General features: G+C 49.5%; 1 protein-coding gene across 6 annotated transcripts in view; it reads right to left on the reverse strand.

Moving 5' to 3' along the window:
- Positions 1-22,474, reverse strand: part of Rcc1l (reculator of chromosome condensation 1 like) — a 31,067-nt gene that overhangs the window by 4,360 nt on the left and 4,233 nt on the right. The window contains exons 2-10 of one of the 6 annotated variants that reach the window (NM_033572.2): positions 19,430-19,559; positions 16,801-16,929; positions 15,795-15,861; positions 14,248-14,299; positions 12,922-13,006; positions 11,207-11,388; positions 5,174-5,261; positions 3,323-3,496; positions 1,707-1,792 (exon numbers count right to left, since the gene is read on the reverse strand). In NM_033572.2, coding sequence (NP_291050.1) covers positions 1,707-1,792; positions 3,323-3,496; positions 5,174-5,261; positions 11,207-11,388; positions 12,922-13,006; positions 14,248-14,299; positions 15,795-15,861; positions 16,801-16,929; positions 19,430-19,559 — 993 coding nt within the window. Of the gene's footprint in view, positions 1-1,706; positions 1,793-3,322; positions 3,497-5,173; positions 5,262-11,206; positions 11,389-12,921; positions 13,007-14,247; positions 14,300-15,794; positions 15,862-16,800; positions 16,930-19,421; positions 19,560-22,474 lie in introns of all 6 variants that reach the window. The other 5 variants (XM_011240917.3, XR_377117.4, XM_006504537.4 and 2 more) reach the window with 5 other exon arrangements.

The raw sequence follows: 22,474 nt of genomic DNA on the forward strand, positions 1-22,474 counted from the left end.
CATCTGCAGCCAGCCCGCTGCACTGACGTCCCTAGGTGCTGCTCCCCAGATGCTCTGGCCATTAGAGCCCGATGCACAGGAAGCTATTTGCTTTGTGCTTGCTGGCCAGGACCTACAGTCAGCAAGGACCTCTGGGAACAGAGGTGGCTCCTGAGACACCAGTGCCCCCTGGTGTGGGTCTCTTTCAGGTTTCCGAAAGGACTCCACAACATCCTGTCATGTGGGGATGGTGGGCTCTGGGTCTCATGTAGCCCAGGCTGGCCTCAAAACTCCCTTTGCATCTGAGGATGACCCAGAACTTCTGATCCTCCTATCTCCACCTTGCCCTCTCAGTTCTTGAGATTACAGGTGTGCCCCCTCACATCTGGTTTATGTACAGCCTTGGGAGGCACAGAGGCAAGACACTATGGGAACATCTCCCATACATAATACTCTCTATAAAAGAATATTAGATAAATTCTAATATCTAATATCTAGGTAATATCTGGCTAATATCTCCAGCCGGGGTGGTGGTTCATGTCCTTAATCTGAGCACTCAAGAGGCAGAGGCAGGGAGACCTTGTCTTATAGATAGATAGATAGATAGATAGATAGATAGATAGATAGATAGATAGATAGATTAGATAGATAGACAGACAGACAGACAGACAGACAGTGTCCACTTTCAACTTAGACTCCTCCAGCCTCCGCATGCAGCTTTTAATAAAGGAGCCAAGTAAGTGCAAGCCATGCAGGGAGTGGGCCCAGCAAGGTGGCAGGTCTGTGAGGGCCCTTGCTGCTTGGCCTGCTGAGCTGAGTTCAATTCCTAGAACCCACATAAGGATGTAAGGAGACAATCAACTATACAAAGTTGTCTTCTGACCTCCACACATGCAACATAGTATGCACATGTGTGTGCCTCTGTGTGTGTGTGTGTGTGTGTGTGTGTGTGTGTGGTGAGAGAGAGAGAGAGAAAGAGAGAGAGAGAGAAGAAGAAGAAGGAGGAGGAAGAAGAGGAAGAGGAAGAAGAGGAGGAGGGGGAGGAGGGGGAGGAGGAGGAGGAGGAGGTGGAGGAGGAGGAGGAGGAGGAGGGAGGATTCGGAACGATTCCCCAGAGCTGTAGTGACAGGCAGGTGTGAGCCTTCTGATGTAGTGCTGGGAACCCACCCCAGGTCCTCTGGGGGAAGGGCGAGCACCCTTGCCGGCCGAGCCATTCTCCTTTTCTAAGGGGAATCTCTTCATGTTGCGCTTCCTAGTGTTCACTAAGCCAGCTCTTTAAGCTGTTCTGAAAAGAACTTAGCTATTCTTTGCATTTCTTCTTTTTAGACTGGGTCTCATGCAGCTCAGGCTGCCTCAAACTTGCCACTGTAGCCTAGGAGGACCTTGAACTTCTGGTTCTTCCGGCTCCACGAGTCTAGTGCTGGGATCAAGGTATAGGCCACCCTACTAAGTTTATGTGGTGCTGGGGATGGAGCCCAAGGACTCGTGCATGCTTGTGTGCAGAGCCGCATCTGGTCCTCCAGCACACCATCTGCACAGAGGGAGCAGAAAGGCTGAAGGCTGCACACATGCCGCCAGCGCTACATCAGCTCCTGCCCATCCCCTCCACTCAAGTCTCCCTGGAGTCCATCCTTGACTGTGGCGCTCAGGAGGTCCTGGACCCTGTCCCACATTTGGTTCTGCATCCTTTGGGACAGCCTCCACGTCCCACCCCTGCATGGTCTTACCCTCCATGGGAAGTACTGGTCTTCCAGGCGGCCAATCCCCAAGCACCCTCGGATGTTCTTGCCCCACACGAACAGCTCACCCTTGTCTGCAAAGGAAGGAAGATGGACTGGTTGGATTTCTCTGAACTACGGCTTCTCAGAGAAAAGCACCCTAAAGAACGTCCCATCCCCAGTCCAAGCCCCAGGCCAGGGTTTCTGAGAGCCAGCCTAGGGAAGACGAGTCTCCCTGTGGAACAGGTCAGGGCTCCTGTGCGGCCCACTCTGCTCACCCAGATGGCCTGCTGCCACCCACAGCTTCTTCTGACCCAGCTCTGCCCTTCTCAGACAGTGAGGCAAGACAGCCAGTTCTGTTTGGGTTTCAGTATGTGGGTGTGTTCTGTGAGAAGGCACAGAACAACTGGATTCCTAACCGTGGGTCTGTCTGTGTGCTGGGCACCGGGGACAGGACGGCATCTGAACAAACATGCTTCCTGTCCTCATGAACTTGACCTCTTAGAAGAGCCAGAAAGGAACAAACTAATAGATAATGATAACAACTTGGAGAAAGTGCTTTACTACTGACCCTCCGCCCTCACTGGCAAGGTTTAGGCAGCCATTCCTCAACTCCTCACTGGGGGATTCTAGGCAGGGGCTCTACCACTGAGCCACGCCCCCAGCCCCTCACTGGGGGATTCTAGGCAGGGGCTCTACCACTGAGCCACGCCCCCAGCCCCTCACTGGGGGATTCTAGGCAGGGGCTCTACCACTGAGCCACATCTTGAATCAAAAAAAAAAAAAAAAGACCTTTTTATAAATTGTTATTATTTTATTTTTAGAGAGATGCTCATTATAGATTCACAAGTAGAGCTTAGGAGTGAAAAGGAGCCATGCCATTTGAGTAGGCATAGAGGTCAGTAACATGACAGACTAAAAGTACCCAAAAAAGGGCAAATTTAGGCTCTGGTGTCAAGAAAAAGGGAAATGTATGCCTTTCTCGCAAGGACTTCTGAATGGCAAGGAAGCAGAAGCGCCCTGGGAATGTCCATGTGACATGCACATGCAACTGTGCTGTCCAGGGACTGCAGAGCAGGCTGAACCAAGACACTGAACCTGGAATGTGTGGAAGGCCGGGGTCCAGGTTCTTGGGGAACAATTTGGTATTTCATGGCTCTACAACCTGCCCAGCCTTCAAGAGCCAAAAGCCTGCCAGCGCTGTGGTCATCTCGCCCCAGCACGCTGGAGGGTCTGTAAGGTGGGCCACTTGCCACCCACTTCTGCATCACCTGTCCAGGCACAGCCCAGACCTCTCCTGGTTCTCACCAGCACTCACTAAACCCTTCTCCCCACCCACCACCCCCAAACAGGTGCCTCCTGTGAGATCACTGCAGCACAGGCCTCACCACAAACCAAAGACCCAACCACAGTGGCAGCATTAAAGGTGTGTGCTGTATGATACAAACTGGGCTACCTCTGCCGTGGCCTCCCTCTTCACTTATCCTGTGAAGACATAAGCCTATTGGATGGATGGATGGATGGATGGATGACTATAAATGGATGTAGTTTGATGACAGAAGTTGAGAGCTATTCCAGTTTAAGAAGGAACAGATTTTGGCCTGGCTGTCCAGCCAGTAACTTACTGGTGAGTGCGGCAAAGTGGCTAAGCCCACATCGGATCTGGGAAACCTGGACTTCAGGGTTAAACTCCGTCAAACCAAAGAGCGTGGGTGGAATCATTTCTGGAATTGCCGTTTCCAAGAGCTTTGGTCCTTTCCCAAGAATTCCATAGCCCCAGACGAAAACATGTCCCTCCGCTGTGTTACAACAAAACAGTGGTTGTGAGTCAAGCCAAGCAGAGCCCTCCCTTGCCATAAAATCTACAGGGGCTGGGTTCAGGGATAGCATGCCTGCCCAGCATGCACAAAGCCCTTGGTGCTGTCCACAGACTGCAGAAACCAGACAGAATGGAGCACGCCTGTAATCCCTGAACTCAGGCGGTGGACGCCTGAAGGTCACCTTGGAACACTGAGACCCACTCTGAGTCTGACTAGGGAGGAAGCCAGTCTCAGAGCAGAAGCAACCCACTTGTTGAGGGGGATGGGGGAAGGGTATGCATAAAACACACTGCGCACATAAAAACGTGGACACTGTCCCTAATGACAGTTCCAAATTTCACATTGATCAGAGAGCCATGCCAGAAACAAGCCATTCCAAACAAAATCTTTTTTTTTTTTTTTTTTTTTTTTTCCGAGACAGGGTTTCTCTGTGTAGCCTTGGCTGTCCTTGAACTCACTCTGTAGACCAGGTTGGCCTTGTACTCAAAAATCTGCCGGCCTCTGCCTCCCAAGTGCTGGGATTAAAGGCATGCACCACTACGCCCAGCTTCCAACCAGATTTTTTTTTTTTTTAAAGATTTATTTATTATATGTAAGTATACTGCATCTGTCTTCAGACACTCCAGAAGAGGTCATCAGATCTTGTTAGGGATGGTTGTGAGCCACCATGTGGTTACTAGGATTTGAGCTCAGGACCTTCAGAAGAGCAGTCGGTGCTAACTGCTGAGCCATCTCTCCAGCCCCCAACCAGATTCTTAAGACTTTTAGAAATACTTTTTAACTTTCTTTTGGGGGAGCAGAAGTTTGGGGTTTTGTTTTAGGCCTTTTTTGGTCTTGTTTTTTAAGATTCATTTTATGTGTGTGAGTCTTCTGCTCAAATGTGTATCTGTGCATCACATGGGTGCCTGATGCCCGAGGAGGTTAAGAGAGGGTATCAAACTCCCTGGACTAGAGTTATGGATGGTTGTGAACTGCCATGTGGGTGCCGGGAATCGAACCTGGGTCTCCTACAAGAACACGTGCCCTTAACCACTGGACTCCCTGAAACTCCAGGTGTTTTGTATTAAGACACAGCCTTGCTCTGCAGTCCATGCTGGTCAGGAACTGACAATCCTCTGCCTCAGCCCCTGAGTGCGCACCAGGCTTCCTTTTCTTTCCTTTCCCCTTCTTTCCTGTCTTCTTACCACCCCTCCACCATTATTGATATATTGGTTTGGTTCGGTTTGGTTTTGGGTTTGGGTTTTCTGTTGTCTTTGGCACAGTGCTCTGGACAATGCCTGGCTCTCCTAGCATCAGTGCCTTACCACTGAGCTCTCTGCAGCCCTGGCTATAACAGGTACAATTCTGCTGCTAGGGGTAGAGCCCAGTAACAGCAGATTTTTCATGCATGAGAGCCTGGGCATGTGGCTAAGGGGTAGAGCATCTGCCTAGACTCCCCATAGTGTGCATAGGGGCCTGGGTCTGATCCCCAGCTCCAGGATCCAGAGACATCTGCTATAAAAATGACGGAGCCCTGTGGTTGTCTATACACCTATCTCATGAGCTACGGACCTGCTGGGAGATCACCCCGACCTGAGTCACTGAACTACTACAGGGTCCCACAGCCACACTCCCGTCTGCAGGCTTCCCACAGAGCTGCCAAGAAGTGGCTCTTACCGTTCAGTACAGCACAGCCTGTGCCACCACAAGCCACCTGCTTCACCTTGCCTACTCCAGAGAAAGGCAGGCACCGAGGGACATTCACCTGCACCAAAGACAAGGGTGGGCACGCTTAGGACAACAGACTAGCCAGAAGCAGAAAGAGCCCTTGGCTGGGGTCGCAGCTCACTCACTAACCTCACAGAGCTCTCCCCAGCATCTCTTGCTCACCAAGCTTCCTAAGAAGGGCTTGGGACACAGAAGGGAGCCAGAGAGGCCCCTCTTTGTGAGGCAGAAGGTGACCAAACTCAGCACCTTGTTATATCAAAGTGCAGAGGGGCTTTGGGGGAGGGGAAGGTGTGTGTCACTTTTCCTAAGCTCTGAAGGGTAAGTAGAGGTAGCTAGGCAATGGAAGAAGGGCGCATCCTCCAGTGGGAAGAGCTATGACAAAGGAACAGGAAAATCACAGCCTATGGTAAGAGGTGCGCTGGCTCATACGTTTCATCCCAGCACAGGAGGCAGAGGCACAGGCTCTCTGTGAGTTTGAGACCCTGGTCTAAATAGAGTCCCAGGCCAGTCAGTGTTATGAATTAAATCTCTGCCCACTGCCCTTTAAGAGAGGAGAGGGTGGGGGTGGGGGAAGGATGTAAGCACTTTTTTTTTTTAAGCCCTACACTCAGGATGCAGAGACAGGCAGATTTCTGTGAGTTCAAGGCCAATCTGGTCTACATAACAAAGTTCTAGACCCATTAAGGCTACATAGTGAGACCCAGTCTCAAAAGAAAAGAAAAAGAGGAAAAAGATGGTTTTTAAGAGTATTGTTGCTTTTTCCGATCACCCAAGTTTAGTTTCCAGAACCCACATCTGGCAGCTCACCACTACCTATAACTAGCTCCAGGGACTCTGACGCTCTCTTCCCTACACTCACACGCACAGACCCACGCAGACACTGCACATACACACAAATCCTTAAACAGACAAAGACAACTAGCAGGGAAGCCAAGTCACCCAGGACACTGGAAACCACTGTATGGATATGGTCCTTGCTATGATTGAATTGCAATGACCGCCCCCAGGCTCATGTGTTATATTGGGGATGTTTTTGTTGGTTGGTTTTGGGTTTTGCTTTGTTTTGAGACAGGAGTTCTCTATATAGCTTTAGCTGTCCTGAAACTCATTATGGAGACCAGGCGGGCCTTGAACTCACAGAGATCCTCATCATCTCTGCCTCCCAAGTGCGGACAGGAAAGGCCTGCAGCACCACATCCCTGGCTCAGCTCGTGTTCTGAAATGCATTCCCCAGCTCGTGCTGGGTTGGAACACGGTCCAAGAATGGAGCCCTGTGAGGAGAATTCTGAGCAATAGTGAGGAAACTCCAAGAAACAAGACAAGTCTTGTGCCGTCAGTTTCTCCAAAGCATTCCATGTTTCGGAATGCTTGCGTGCTCCTCCCAGGTGTAGCAAATAGGAATGAATTTACTTCAGCTGTTGTTAGTCATGTGTCGCTATGGAAAAACATGGTTTTGTCAGGTGCAGCTTGTCCTTGTGACTGTATACTTTACTCAGGCAACTTGTCCTAACCGTCAGAGTATAAACTGTCTGATGCTCTAAATAAAGCCGGCTATTGCATGACTTTAGTCCAACTCCTTTACCAGTTCCATTCTCCAGGCCATGCGACAGACTAGAGTGGTAAACAGTGGAGCTACTTTGAGGGCTGGGAACTTTTAGGAGATAGAACCTGGCTGGGAGAGGTAGGTCAGCAGGGGCTTGCCTTTGAAGGTTACAGCCTGACCTCTGCATGTGGAGGCTCACAATTGCAATCCCACTACTATGGAGGCTAAGTCAGGATGACGGCCTTGAGTTCTCACCTAGCCTGAGCTACAGAGTGAGACCCTGTAATGGGAGAGGGAGAGGGGGGGGAAGGGGAGAGGGAGAGGGGGGAGAGGGGAGGGGGAGAGGGGGAAGGGGAAAGAGGGAGAGGGAATAGATAGAGCTGGTGAGATTGCTCATCAGGTAAACCTGTTTGCTGCCAAGCTTGTACCTGAGAATTACAGGAACCAACATGGTACAAACACAGAACTAACTACTAAGCTATCCTCTGACCACACATACTAAACAAACAAGTGTAACAAAGTTAAAATAAGATGAGTGTGAGTATGCACACCTTTGATCCCAGCACTCTCGAGGCAGAAGCAGGCAAACTCTATGACTTAAGACCTCATCTACGGGCTGGTGAGATGGCTAAGTGGGTAAGAGCACCCGACTGCTATTCCAAAGATCCAAAGTTCAAATCCCAGCAACCACATGGTGGCTCACAACCATCCATAATGAGATCTGACTCCCTCTTCTGGAGGGTCTGAAGACAACTACAGTGAGTGTACTTACATGTAATAAATAAATAAATAAATAAATCTTTAAAAAAAAAAAGACCTCGTCTACATAGCAAGTTCCAGAACAGCCAGGGTTATACAGTGAGATCCTATCTCGCAACAACAAAATAAGAAATCAAACTTGCAGGGCTGGAGAGATGGCTCAGCAGGTAAGAGCACTGACTGCTCTTCAGAAGGTCCTGAGTTCAAATCCCACAACCACATGGTGGCTCACAACCATCCATAATGGGATTGGATGCACTCTTCTGGTGTGTCCGAAGACAGCTACAATGTACTTACATACAATAAATAAATCTTTTAAAAAAACAAAAAGAAATCAAACTTGCACTGGCCACTTCCACAGTGCCTTCCAGGGATGTAGGCCTCCTGCTCTGTACACCAATGTGTGATCTTGGGTTAACCCTGGGGTCTTGCTTCTACTAAATGGAATTCCAGAAGTGGAGGACCCATCACTTCTAAGGACAAATGATCCAACCCTGGATTCAGCCTCAATAGCCTTCTCACCTGCTGGTCTAATGGAGCCAGTTGCCACATTGCTCACACCCTCTTTCCTCCAGAATGGAGTAGCCACATGGCAAGGAACCAAGCCCACATGGCCAATGGCTAGCAAATGGCCAACCCCAGCGAAAGCCCACGGCCTCTGTCCAGCATCCTGACACCCACTGGCAGCGTAAGGATGGAGGCAGCTCTTTTTCCAGTGAAAAGGCCACTGTGACTACAGCCTTAACAGCCTCAGGGCCAAGAAACTTGCTGCGGCCCTGGCGGATTCCTGAGCCACCATTCCATGAGAAGGGTACGTAAGTAAGTGTTGGAATGCAGCTAAGTGGTACAGCACCTGCCTATGTACTCAACGTGGTACCATCTCCAGTACCACAAAACCAGGCCGGGGCAGAGAAATGGGACAAGAGATGTGACAATGGGAGCCATTAGTGACTCTGGGGGATGACAAAAAGATGCTCTGGGAGCTTGACAGAAAATACCTTTGGGAGAGGTGGGGTGGCTGTTTGTTTGTTTATGTTTCGTTTTTTCGAGACAGGGTTTCTCTAGGTAGCTCTGGCTATCCTGGAACTTGATCTGTAGACCAGGCTAGCCTCAAACGCAGAAAGAGATCCACCTGCTTCTGCCTCCACAGTGCCGAGATTAAAGGCGTGAGCCACCACTGCCCAGCTACATTAATTTTTGTTTTATTTATCTACTTATCATATTCATATGTAATATGCACATGTGTACATGCACACATGGCACAGAACACATTGGAGGTCAAAGGACAGCTTTCAAGAGTCAGATCTCGGGGGCTGGTGAGATGGCTCAGTGGGTCAGAGCACCCGACTGCTCTTCTGAAGGTTCAGAGTTCAAATCCCAGCAACCACATGGTGGCTCACAACCATCCGTAACGAGATCTGACTCCCTCTTCTGGAGTGTCTGAAGACAGCTACAATGTACTTACATATAATAAATAAATAAATCTTAAAAAAAAAAAAAAAGCCACTAGTCATGTGGGGCGGCTCTGTTTAAAAAAAAAAAAAAAAAGAATCAGATCTCTCTGTTCACTGAAGATCAAGCTCAGGTTGGTAGGCTTGGTGGCAAGCAAGCTCCTCTACTTGCTGAGCCATGTCGCCAGCCTGCAACCTGTGAATGAATCAAAACCTACTAAACTGCACACACTTTGTGTTGGTGAATAACTATGTTTAGATTATACTTTCATTATTAAAAACCTTGGCCATTAGCCATCACATCAGTGATGACTAGAAAGGTACTAGTTATGGACTGGGGACATGGCTCACTATGCAAGTATGAGGACCAGAGTTCTGTCCCATCCCTAGAACCCCAACACACAGAAGGCTGGATGTGAGGGTGTGCTCCTGTAATCCAAACACTGGGAAGGCAGAGACAGGCGGGTCCCGGGAACTGGCTGCCAGCCAACCTCACCTAATGAGTGAGCCCTAGGCCCAGTGAGGGACCCTGTGTCAAAAAATAAGGTGGATGGCTCCTGAAGTAAGACAGCTGAAGTTGTCCTCTGTCCTACACACACACACACACACACACCACCACCACCACCAACAGCAACAACAACAAAGGAAAGATATATGTTATAAAATAATCTCTACTTTTTATGTTCAAAACAGTCCTTATATTTTGCTACGAGCCGTCGGGGCATGACAGCACACACTTGGAATCCCAGCGCTGGGGGCACTGGCCATGAACCAAAGGCTAGCTCAGTTACTGCTCTTATGTTTAGGATCTGCACACTCTGGAGCCTATATTTTTCTTTTGATTTGTTGAGGCAGGGTCTCATGTAGCCCAGGCCAGCCTCCAATTTACTATGTAGCCAAGATGACTCTGAACTGATGATCCTCCTGCCTCCACCTCCTGAGTGCTGGGGCTGCAGGTGTGCATCTCCACACCCAGCTTGGTTTCTGTTTCACGATGCAGCCAGAGCTGACTTCCAACTTGTCCCCAAGCCTGGCTGGCTGCATGCACGCTACACCGAGACGGAGACACTCTGAGAGTGTGGGCGCATGTGTACTCTGCCTCATATTCATATCTCTGTTAGGAAAGGAGACTGAGGGGCAAACTGAGTGCACTGTCTTAGCTGGAGGTGCTGGACGTCCTTGTGATGGCTGCACTCAGGAGGAGAAGGAGACAGGAGGAGCGCTACACATTAAGGCCAGTCAGACCTGTACAGCAAAACTCTGTCCATGCCGGGCAGTGGTGGTGCACACCTTTAATCCCAGCACTTGGGAGGCAGAGGCAGGAGGATCATGAGTTTGAGGCCAGCCTAGTCTACAGAGTGAGTTCCAGGACAGCCAGGGCTACACAGAGAAACCCTGTCTCAAAAAAAAAACAAAAAACAAGGCCGGGAGTGGTGGCACACACCTTTAATCCCAGCACTCGGGAGGCAGAGGCAGGCGGATTTCTGAACACAAAGTGAGTTCCAGGACAGCCAGGGTTATACAGAGAAACCCTGTCTTGAAAAACCAAAAAGAAAGAAAAACCAAAAAGCAAACAAACAAACAAAAACTGTCTCAAAGCACGCACATACTGGCTGGTGAGATGGGTAGGGGTTAAAGTGCTTCCCTGAAGGCATAAGAACTGGAGACTGCATCCCCAGATGCATTCACACAAATGCCAGGTAAGCTGCCAGCAAAACAAACTATAATATTGACAAATTCTGGGTTTGACTAAGAGTCCCAGCCTTGGGGCTGGAAAGATGGCTCAGCAGGTAAGAGCACCGACTGCTCTCCCAGAGGTCCTGAGTTCAATTCCTAGCAACCACACTGAGGCTCACAACCATCTGTAATGGGATCCAATACCTTCCTCTGGTGTGTCTGAAGACAGCTACAGTGTGCTCACATACATAAAATAAATAAATCTTACAAAAAAAAAGACTCCCTGCCTCAATCAACACGATAGACTAATAATCAAGAATGGTTCCGCATGCACATCTGCACACACACAAAGCATGCACGCATACCACACGCACACAGATAAAAAGCATGCAAAAGTAAGGCACTGTCTTAAACCAGGGCCAGCTAGTAACCTGGGCTTTCAATCCTCTTCTTTTGGGGCCCGAAGGAGACGACAGAGCAGTGGCAGTATGACACCAGGTTACACCTGAAGCCCACCTCTACATTGAGCCTCAGCTCCCACTGCCTACCCACCTGTGTGGAGTCTGTGACAGAGGCCAACTGCAGGTACTCGGAATTTCCCCAGCCAAAGACACCTCCATCAGCGGACAAAGCTAAGCAGCAGTCACCGTAGGTGGCGACCTGGACAACGGTCACCCCGGCAAGGTCTCCGCCCAGCTTGCTGGGTGTGCTGGTGATGTTGTAGTGACCCAGGCCTAGCACAGGAGGAAACAGTGATTAACTCACGGACACAGGAGACTTAGGGAAGGACAAGCTCATGGGTAGCACTTTGCTCCAGAGAAGACAAACTAAAAAAGCCATCACTGGCATCTTTTAACACCCTAGGAACTTCTAGGTCTAAATCAAGTTGACTGAGGATGGAAGATCATGAGTTCCAGGACAGCCTGGGCTACATTGTGAGTCCTAAGCCAGCTTGGTCTATACTGTAGGTTCCAGGGCAGCCTTAGAAACAGACCTTCGACATGTGGTGGTACACACCTTTAATCCCAACACTCAGGAGGCAGAGGAAGGAGGCCTCTTGGCCAACTTGGTCTACATAGCCATTTCCAGGACAAGCAGGACTAAATAGAAAGATGAAGTCAGAAATGAAAGGAACAGGGGCTGGAAAGATGGCTCAGCAGTTAAAAGCACTGACTGCTCTCCCAGAGGTCCTGAGTTCAATTCCCAGCAACCACATGGTGGCTCACAACCATCTGTAATGGGATCTGATGTCTTCTTCTGGTGTGTCTGAAGACAGCTACAGTGTACTCATATACATAAAATAAAATATTAAAAAGAAAAAAAGAAAAAAGAAAAAAAATGAAAGGAAGGGAAGGAGGGAGGGAGGGAAGGAGGGGAAGAAGGGAGGAAGGAGAGGGAGGGAGGGGAGGGAGGGAAGAAGGAGAGGGAGGGAGGGAGGAGAGGAAGAAGATTCTCAAAACAAAACTCCCAAAAGTCAATTTAGAAAACTTTGGAAGATAAAATAACACGCTATGATAAAGCTTTTCGAGTTTGCATAAATTCTAAGCAATTACTGTCTTTCTTCTTTTTGCTGCTTTTCTGGTTGCAGTGGTCGGGATGCAGCTACCACAGGGTACATGCCAGCCCTGCAGGAAGCGCTCTCTAACCCTGCTGGGCTTGCCAGGAGAGAAGGAGGTCAGGCACAGTGGCATGCACCTGTAAGTTCATGGACTCAGCAGGCTAAGGGAAGCGGCCACTTAGACCACGACTTCAAGGCCACCCAGACAGAACAGGACCTTTATCGGGCAGCTGGCCAAAGCACGGCACTGAACCACAGACTCCTGGGTAAATCAGGAGCTAGAAGCATAGCCCTGGCAAGAAGCCAGGGTCAATGAAAGGCCTTCAAGTGGAATGATCTCTAAGGCAGATCCTGAAGGTTCCCACAAATGAAACTCAATAAAACTCAAGTTCATGATCATGTCACTAAGCCCCTGAGGGAGGGAGCACTAGCAGAATCCACAGAGGCAACAGACCAGCCTGCTCCTCCAGACTCCGGGCAGGCGCAAGGAAATGAGGCCCAGGGCTCCTTTACTGACAACAGTGCAGAGAAGCCTCTGACACCTTGGTTCGTTTCTATGGAAACCAGCAGCAAAAGGAACAGGAAAGGATGCAAAAGATGGCATTCCCCAAAAGACCCAAATCGAGACCACGAACCTTACAGCCCGCAGCGGCTGCAGAGGCCACAGGCCAAGATCCTGCACTTCCTCAGAGGGCCAGCGCACACCTACCTGTCTGTCCATCGGCACCCCAGCCACAAGAATAGACTTCACCTTTGTCTGTGAGGAACAGGCTGTGGTCCTGACCACAGACAACCTGGCAGACACAGAGACAGGGTGCTGTTAGAGCCTAGGCAGGCAGGCCCATGCAGGGGGCGCTGCTGGATCAGGTGGGCTCGCCTCAGTTCTCCTTCACAACTGACTCTCGGAAGCCATGCCCTGTCACCCTCTCTACTCACTGAAAGCAAGTGCACAACAGCTCGTCCCTCCTCAGCCTCACACTGAGCTCCCATCTGCCCTCCCCACCTCTGCCTACGCTGTAGCCTCGTCCTCTCCCCTCATACTTCCCTATAGGGCACTGTCCACCCTGAGGCTTCCCCGCAGCCCCACACAACCCTGAGGCCCGTCTACAGGACAGGAAGACACCACACTCCTTTCCAACTCACAGGACGGTTTCCTCCTCCCCTAGCACAAACGAACTGCTCAAGTTTAGTGACTGACCCAAAGTCACTCAGCAAGTAAGTGGAGGAGCGGGGACCTGAACTCACACTCCTCGACCATGAAGCCAGTTGAGACTTTCCCTCTGCTGCAACCTCACTTCTAACCCTGCTATGTCCCCTTCACTTCTATATTCTAGCATCTGTTCTGGCCTGTGGTGAGTTAATTCCTACTAATCTCTTCAGCCAATGGGCTGGCTGGTTAAAACCAGCTGGTCAACTTGACACAAGTGACAGTCATCAGAGAGGAGGGAGCCTCAGTTGAGAGGATGCCTCCAACATAAGATTGGGCTGTGGCAAAGCCTGTATGGCAGTTTCTTTTCTTTTTTTTTTTTTTTCTTTTTTTTTCTTTTTTTTTTGGTTTTTCAAGACAGGGTTTCTCTGTATAGCCCTGGCTGTCCTGGAACTCACTCTGTAGACCAGGCAGGCCTCGAACTCAGAAATCCGCCTGCCTCCGCCTCCCAAGTGCAGCAGTTTCTTAATTACTGATTTATGGGGGAGGGCCCAGCCAATGGTGGGGAGAACCAAACCCAGCTGGTGGTTCTGGGTTCTAGAAGAAAACAGGCTGATCAAGCTACGGGAAGCAAGCCGGTAAGCAGCACCCTCCATGGCCCCTGCATCAGGTTCCAGCCGTGCTTGAGTTCCTGTCCTCACTTCCTTCAGTGATGAAGGCAATGTAGAAGCACAAGCCCTTTCTTTCCCAAGTCGCTTATGGTCATGGTGTTTTATCACTGCAATAGCGCCCTTAAGACAGAGAAGCCCAGTGACACATGTGACGTCACCCCTGCACCTTTCAACCTTTCAAAAGCACCTGAGAAGACAGACCTAGAGGTCCTCTTACCTGGACCACCTGTCCATCGAAGTCCTGCATCCTGTGCACTTTGTGACTCTCGCTACAGCCAGGAACAGATTGAAGAGACACAACAGATGCGACCGTGAGCATGGGACAGGCTGGGCCCCACCCAGCAACCTACCTCCAGTCTTCCCTACCCACACAGCCATGTCCTCACACGCTCAATACAAACCTACTTCCTGTCATCTCTACCCACAATCACATCCTCACACACGCACAGGGCAGTCAGCTGAGGTTGCCGTGTGTGGATATGTATGCAAGTGCACAGGTGCCCTGAGAGGCCACAGGCACTGTCTGTCCTGAAGCTGGGGTTCCAGGTGGTTGTGAGCCATCCAGCACAGTGCTGGGAACAGAAGTCCAGTCCTCTGCGGGAGCAGTAAGCGCTCTTCACTGCTGAGCATCTATCCGGCCGGTTTGTTGTTTGTTTGCTTTTTTATAATGCTAGGGATGGAACCCAGGTCTCATGCCAACCTAGCACTACCCTAGCCGCTAACATGGAAGCTTTGGACAACTGCTCTAATACTGAGCCATGCCTGATTCTTACTGAAAGAGAAGTTACCTACTCAACAAGGGAGCTGCAGTCCCAGGCCATGTTTGTTTGTTTGTTTGTTTTTGAGACAGGGTCTCTCCATTATATATTCCTGGCTGTCCTGGAACTCATTCTGTAGACCATGCTAGCCTAGAACTCAGATATCTGCCTTCCTCTGCCTCCAGTGTTCTAGGATTAAAGGTGTGCACCACCATGGCTGCCTCCTAACCCTTCCTTTCGATCTTCTGAGATAAGGTCTGTATAAACTGCTTGAACTTTTAACTCTCCAGTCCATAACTCCTAAACACTAAGATTACTGCCATGAACCACTATGCCTGACTTGGGAAAATATTTTCAACACTAAAATAAAAAGAGTGAGATAAAGGGGATTTTTTAAAGTTAATTTAATAAAGTGAACATTTTTAAAAAATATAAAATAGCCACACATAACGGCATACACTTTAATCCCAGAACGAAGGAGGCAGAGGCAGGTGGATTTCTGTAAGTGCAAGGCCAACATGCTGACACAGACATTTCCAGGCCAACCAAAGATACAGTGACAGCCTTTCTCAAGAAAACTGATAGAGCCTGAAATGGGAGAAAGGTGGCACAGAGGCAAGTAGATATCTGAGTTCAAGGTTAGCCTGGTCCACAGAGCTAGTTCAAGGACAGCCAAAGCTACACAGAGAAACCACGTTTCAATAAAAAACAGAGGGGCCTAGCAAGATGGCTCAGCAGCTCAAGGCACAGGCTGCCAAACCCAACGACCTGAGTTCTAACCCAGAAGCCGTAAGGTGAGAACCAACTCTGACTTCCACACATGGGTGAGGACGCACATGTACACACAGACATACGCACACAGACACACAGACACACACACACATCAAGCAACAGCTTTCTACATCATGGCCAATGCTCTTCCACCCTCCCCTCTCACCCTACAAATGGTGGGCCTCTGCTGAGATGAGGGCTCCCTCCCTCCCCAGCATTCCACGTGCCTGCTCACCTGTATACTTCATCCTCCACCACCTTCCGGCCACACTGCCCGTGGGAATTGTTGCCCATGCTGAAGACTGAAGCACACACGGCACCGCCAGGCTGGCAGGTCAGTACTGAGGGCTCATGGCCTGCCCACCCTCCCTAACACTAGGTCTCCCTCTCCCTCACTCCCAGACTCTGCAGCAGCCCCATGAGTGTGGCACGGCCTGGGCCTGCTTCTCGTCTAGATCCAATTGCACTTGCAGAGACTGGAGATCATAAGCCAAGCCACTGCTTGACCCCAGGAGAACCGCAATCGGGAGGAAGAAACCAGAGGTAGATGGGACTGCTGTTCAGCTGAGGTAGAGGCTGGTGCCTGTACCATGATCATTATTAGCATGCTTAGAACCTCTACAAACACATGCTCAGTCATAAACAGATTACAGGCAATTAAAAATAACAGCCGAAGAAAATAAAATAAAACCAAACTAGGCTGGGCTGCACAGATGGTCCAGCACTTAGAATTTCTTCCAGAGGACCTGAGCTCAGTTCCCAGCATCCACAATGGGCGGACAAAACTGCCCAGCTCCGGGGGATCTGATATTGTCTTCTGGCCCATGCAGGCACCACACACATGCAGCATACACTCAAATATACACAAAGATACATGGATAAAAATTAAAAATAAATCTTAGGAAAGATAATCAAGGACTGAGGTACCACACAGCCCAGTGGTAGAGTGACAGCAGCTTTCTAGCAGAGAACGTGTTAGCAAGTCTGTATGTAATGCCGCCCTCTGAAGCCACCCCTCAGTCCGTGGGGAAACACCACGTCACAACACAACAATAACGTCACAACAATAAGAGCAAGGCCAAGAACAAGGCCGATGTTCACAGATATTCCCTCCCCCTCCTCCTCTTCCCCCTCCCCCTCCCCTCCACTCCCCCCTCCCCCCTCCCCTCCCCCCTCCTCCTCCTCTTCCCCCTCCCCCTCCCCTCCCGTCCCCCTCCTCCATTCTCTGCAAGCCTACTTACCACCTTCTCTGTCTGTCAGGACAAGGGAGTGTGCTCGACCGCAGGACACCTGCAACACCTTTGTCTCCTGAGGTCTGTCCAGCGGCAGCGGGACAGGCGAGGGCTCCAAAACGTACTCATAGCCCCTGGCTGGACAGAAGAACCCGGGTCACAAGGCTGCCGCTGGTTCAGGCACCTCAGCTCTTACAGAAACCTGACTGTCCAACCGCACTGGTTTATGCAGGAAGCAGTGAGTCAGAGCCTGCACCTTCCAGGCAAGGATAGTCTGAGGAGCCTGACTCGCAGCCTGCCCTCCAGTGTCCCCTCCATGCCACAGGTAGGTCCTGAGCACTGTACTTGCCTCCAGAGAGAAATCTCTGGGACTGGGGCTGGAGCTTGGTGACAGAACACTTCCCTAGCTACACAGAGTTCTGGGTTCCAGCCCCTCCCACACCACATAAACCCGAGATGAGGAAAAGTCAAGTCCCAGGTCAGCCGTAGCCGAACAGTGAGCGCCAAAGCAGCCTGGGTTACTCCATCTTACAGGAGAAAACACGTTCAGAGTTGGTCCTGATAATCCCAGGACTCAGGAGGCTGAGGCAGGAGAACTACAGATTGAGACCTAGTTTCAATAAAACCTGAATAAATAAATCAGTCTCCTGGGCCAAGAGTCTAGCAGCACCAGGCCCTGGGTTTGATCATCATCAACACAAACACACACACACACAGAGAGAGAGAGAGAGAGAGAGAGAGAGAGAGAGAAAGAATCAAATTAAACAAAAACTGTAAGAGGGGAGGAATAGTCTAAAAGGGCTAAGGAATAAATATTTATTTATTTATTTATTTATTTATTTATTTATTTATTATAAGTACACTGTAGCTGTCTTCAGACACTCCAGAAGAGGGCATCAGATTTCATTACGGATGGTTGTGAGCCACCATGTGGTTGCTGGGATTTGAACTCAGAACCTTTGGAAGAGCAGTTGGCGCTCTTAACCACTGAGCCATCTCACCAGCCCCTAAGGAATAAATAAAAGAAAAAAAAAAAAAAACATTTTTTTTTTTCCAAATAGAGAGCCACAGGATAGGTGTGTAACTCCAGTACTCGGGGACAAAGGCCAAGGCAGAAAACAGCTCAGCTGATAAAGGCCCTGTCAACCCGGGTCCAGTCCTCAGGACTCGGGACAGAGACGCAGCTCCCACAGTTATCCTCTGACCTCCGCATACACAGCCTGGCACATCCACCCAGATACACACACAGAGGCAAAGGCAGGAACGTCAAGAGTTCAAGGCCATCATCTATACAGCACGTCCTCTTGCCTCCACTCTCCAAGGCCTGGGACTACAGATACACACCCACAGTGATGCTGTCCTGAGGATGGAAGCCAGACAGTGTCGTAAGATCAGAAAGTAGAGAGCTGTGTCTGACCAGCCTACTGACTGGGTGTGGTGGCTCGTGCTTTTAATCTCAGCTCTCTGGAAACAGAGGCAGGTGGATGTCTGTGAGTTCCAGGCCAGCCAGGGCTGTTACAAAGAGAAACCCTGTCTCGAAAAACAGAGAGACAGAGAGACAGAAACAGAGACAGACAGCAAGAAAGAACTTTAAATTATTTCTAACTTTTTGTTGTTGTTTGAGGCAGGGTCTCACTATGTAGCCTTGGCTAGCCTAGAACTATGTAGACCAGGCTGGCCTCAAACTGAGAGATCCGCCTGCCTCCCAATGGCTGAGGTTAAATGTGTACAATATCACACCTAACCTTTTCTAACATCTTGAAGGATTTATTTTAGTTTCAGTTATGTGTATGTGCACATCTGTCTGTCTGTACACACAAGTGTGGTGTCTGAGGGGACCAGAAGAGGGTGCTGGGCCCTCTGGAGCTGGAGTTACAAGCAGCTTTGAGCTGCCTGATATAACTTAGGTCCTTTGGAAGGACACACCCTTAGCTACTAAGTCATCTCTCCAGCGCTGAGTTCTAACATTAGCAAGTTCCAAGCACTGGGGCTAAAGCTCTGTCTTAAGGATTCTGTTCGACTTTATAAAAGTTTAAAGATTTTATTTAGTGTGTGAGCACAAGTACATGTGTTCCACAGCATGTGTGGGGAGATCAGGGGACAAGTTCAAAGAAGAGGTTCTCTCCTCCCACTCTCTGGTCCCAGGGATCAAACATGGGTTTCCAGGCTTGACAGCGAGCGCCTTAACCAACAGCCCCCACTCCAGATATTTCAGAGCAGTAAGGGACAAACTGGAGTCACTTTCCAGGTCGGCAAACAGCAGCTATTTGTCTCTTTGCCTAAATGGTCCATGTTGTTACCAGAGGCTGACAACAGGGCTTGGGGGATTTTGGTTTGGTTTGGGTTTGGTTTTTTTCAAGACATGGTTTCCCTGTGTAACCCTGGCTGTCCTACAACTGGCTTTGTAGATTAGGCTGGCTTCAAACTCAGAGATCTGCCTGCCTCTGCCCCTCTGCCCCACAAGTGCTGGAATTAAAGTTATGAGTCACTAGCCCCACATTCCGCCCTTGAGTTTTTAAGACAGGGCATCACTAGGTAGCCCAAGATAGCTGAAGCTCCCCCTTCCAGCCCCTCCCTTGCGGACACCAACACAACCCTCTTCCTTTAGCTATAGCTTATGGCAAGGATACCTGCTTACTTTTATCCTTCCGGCTCCTGTGGAATCCCAGCTGGGAATCTTTGTTGAGTCCCATGCCCCAGACTTTTGTAACATCCTTGGTTTTCGAGGACAGCAATGTGAATCCATAGCCACAGGCAGCAGAGGAAATCTGAAAAAGAGTTTCCCACAACACACCATGGACTGATGTGTGGTGTCGGAGCTTTCAGTAAGATGTGAGAAGCTATTTACACACATGTAGGCCATCATCTGTCTTCTCTGTACACACAGCACACACTGAGCATTTTCATCTCGCCCCCCACAACATGGTCCAGCACTGCGACTGAGGGAAGACCTTAGTGTGAATCATAGCCCCACCCCTTACCGGCTACGTGGCTATGGCTGTATTATTCATCCACTCTAGATCTCTGCATAAAAAGAAAACCAAGTCATACAGTCAGATGGCTCAGAGGTAAAGGTATTTGTCACTTACACTTGGGGACCTCAGTTCAATCCCCAGAACTATACAGTGGAAGGAGAGACCTGACTCCTGCAAGCTGTCCCCTGACCTCCACATGTGTGCTAAGACACACAAGCACGTGCACACACGTTTACACACACGTCTTGAATAATGAATAAATGTTCAAACATATTTAAAGGAATGAGGGGCTGGAGAGATGGCTCAGTAGGTAGGAACCCTTGTTCTGCTAGCAGACGGGCCTGAGCTGAGATCTGTCTGGCATGGCTGCATGTGGTATCTTGTACACTCAGTGATGGGGCAGAAACAGGAGAAGGCCAGGAGTTCACAGGTGCGGTGAGAGATCCTGTCTCAGGAGAATCATGCAGACTGCGATAGAGGAAGACAGTCTGGCCTCTGCACATGCAAGGACGGGGGCACGCATCTATGGGAGCACGCACACACAGAGTGAGAGGAGAAAGCACACCCCTTAGTGGTTGTGACCAAGAAGAAACGAGTTCATACATCCGAAGCCTTTGTGGTGAACAGCACCCGACTCATGCAACTTACTCAGTCTGCAGAAAATCAAGGCTCGAGACTAAGCCACTTGTCTGTTGGAGGGTGGACCTCGCTACACTCTTCAGCCTGGGGCCACACAGAGGTGTTGCCATGGCTACCATGGAAGTCCTCACTTCCAGTGACTGGAGGGAACTCATCTTGACACTTTACTTCTGGTGGGAACGCTAATTCTAGTTGGGGCCAGAGATAACCCAAATCCATGTTCCTTCTAAAAATCGAACCTCTCCACACTATCCAGAGTAGCCACACTCTCCTGGCAGGGGTCACCTCAGTTTTACACTTAATGCCCCCAAGTCCTCTCTATCACACAGTGTAAAGCCCCCGGCCTAAGGGTATCCCACCATCTCTCATCTGTTGACAGTTTATCAGAGACCCACCAACTTTGAATCTCACTGAATCCTAAATAAAAATCCCAGAGTACCACTCTTCATACTCCTCCTCCTTAGCCTCCTAACTGCTGCCATTATAGACCTGTGCTACAACTGACCAGGAACACTCATTCTAGCTATTTCTAACACACATGCATGCAGGTGCCCTCTGAGGCCAGGAGAGGGCGCTCGATTCCCTGGAGCTGGAGGTACAGTCCTTGCATGTGCAGAGGCCAGACTGTCACTGTTAGCCACCCCACTGGGCCCTGAGACAGAAACTCGGGTGCCCTCCAGTTGTTAACTGCTAAACCATCTCCCCAGCTTTTCCTAGATAAACGTGTTATTACAATCTGTTGATGTTTTATTGACTCATGTCATTTAAAAGTGCCATGTCCCTCTTTTTTCCTTGTGACAGTTTTCCTTCTAAGATTCATACAAGGCATGTATACCACCATCCTTCTGCTCAAAACACTTCAACTAACTTTCTTTCTTTCTTTCTTTCTTCCTTTCTCTTTTTCTTTCTTTTTGGGTTTTTTCTCGAGACAGGGTTTTTGTGTATAGTCCTAGTTGACCTGGAACTAGCTCTGTAGATCAGGCTGGCTTGGAACCCACAGAGATCTGCCTGCCTCTGCCTCCTGCCTCCTGCCTCCACCTCTGCTGGGATTGAAGGCATGCGCCACCACACCTTGCAGCACTGCAATTTTCTAGCCTCCTAGAGCCACCGTCCTTCTGGCTCGGCTTGAGAGCCACGGAGATGACCTACATGGGAGGCTGAAGCTAACTGGACGGCATGAGAGGAAGCAGGAAAGATTCGGGTTCAAGTCCCAGCCCGTGGCTGCTTACAACTGTCTGTAGCTCCAGCTCCACAGGATAGCATGCCCTCTTCTTCTGACCTATGTGGGCATCAGGCATGCAAGTGATGCACAGACAAGCATACAGCAACGGACAGACAAACAGACATACACAGAGAGAGACAGACAGACCGACCCCTATAGGTCTAAAAATTATGCCCAGCACACTAAGATTATTCTCATGTTTAGTGATGCCTGTTTATTTAATACTCAACAATCATTTGATGGGCACACGGTGCCATTTATTCTGTTCATGTGTGAGAAGCTTTGAGCAGTATCTAACAGTGTCCCCTAACACTGACATTATAATGTACCAGGAGGGGGCTTCCAGCCACAGTCTACGGAGAGGTTCCTGAATGTCTTCCCCACAAGCAAGAATTAGATAAGACCGGGTCTGGTGTCTCACACCTGCAATGCCAGCAGGCAGCAGGATTCTAAAGCAGGGAGATCACAAGTTTAAAGTCGCTCTGGACCACACACTGAGATTAAGGCCAACATGGGTTACGTATAAACTCCCTGTCTCAAAACACAAAATTTTAAAAGAGTTAGCTCTTACTAATCCAATTTCACACTATAATGAAAGTTCCACCCCATTAAACCAAGCAAGGAAAAGAAAATAAGCACCCAATTAGAAACAAGTCCATAAAACTACCTCTATTCACAGGCAACCCAGACATAAAAAACACTAAGAAATACACAAAAGTCTGTAAGAACAGGGGCTGGGGCCAGGTTGGTGGCTTTAATCCCAGCACTCAAGAGGCAGAGGTGGGTGGACCTCTGTCAGTTACAAGGCCAGCTTGGTCTACCAAGCTAGTTCCAGGACCATCAGAAC

Source organism: Mus musculus, chromosome 5 (genome assembly GCF_000001635.26).
Source record: "Mus musculus strain C57BL/6J chromosome 5, GRCm38.p6 C57BL/6J".
Classification (NCBI taxonomy): domain Eukaryota; kingdom Metazoa; phylum Chordata; class Mammalia; order Rodentia; family Muridae; genus Mus; species Mus musculus.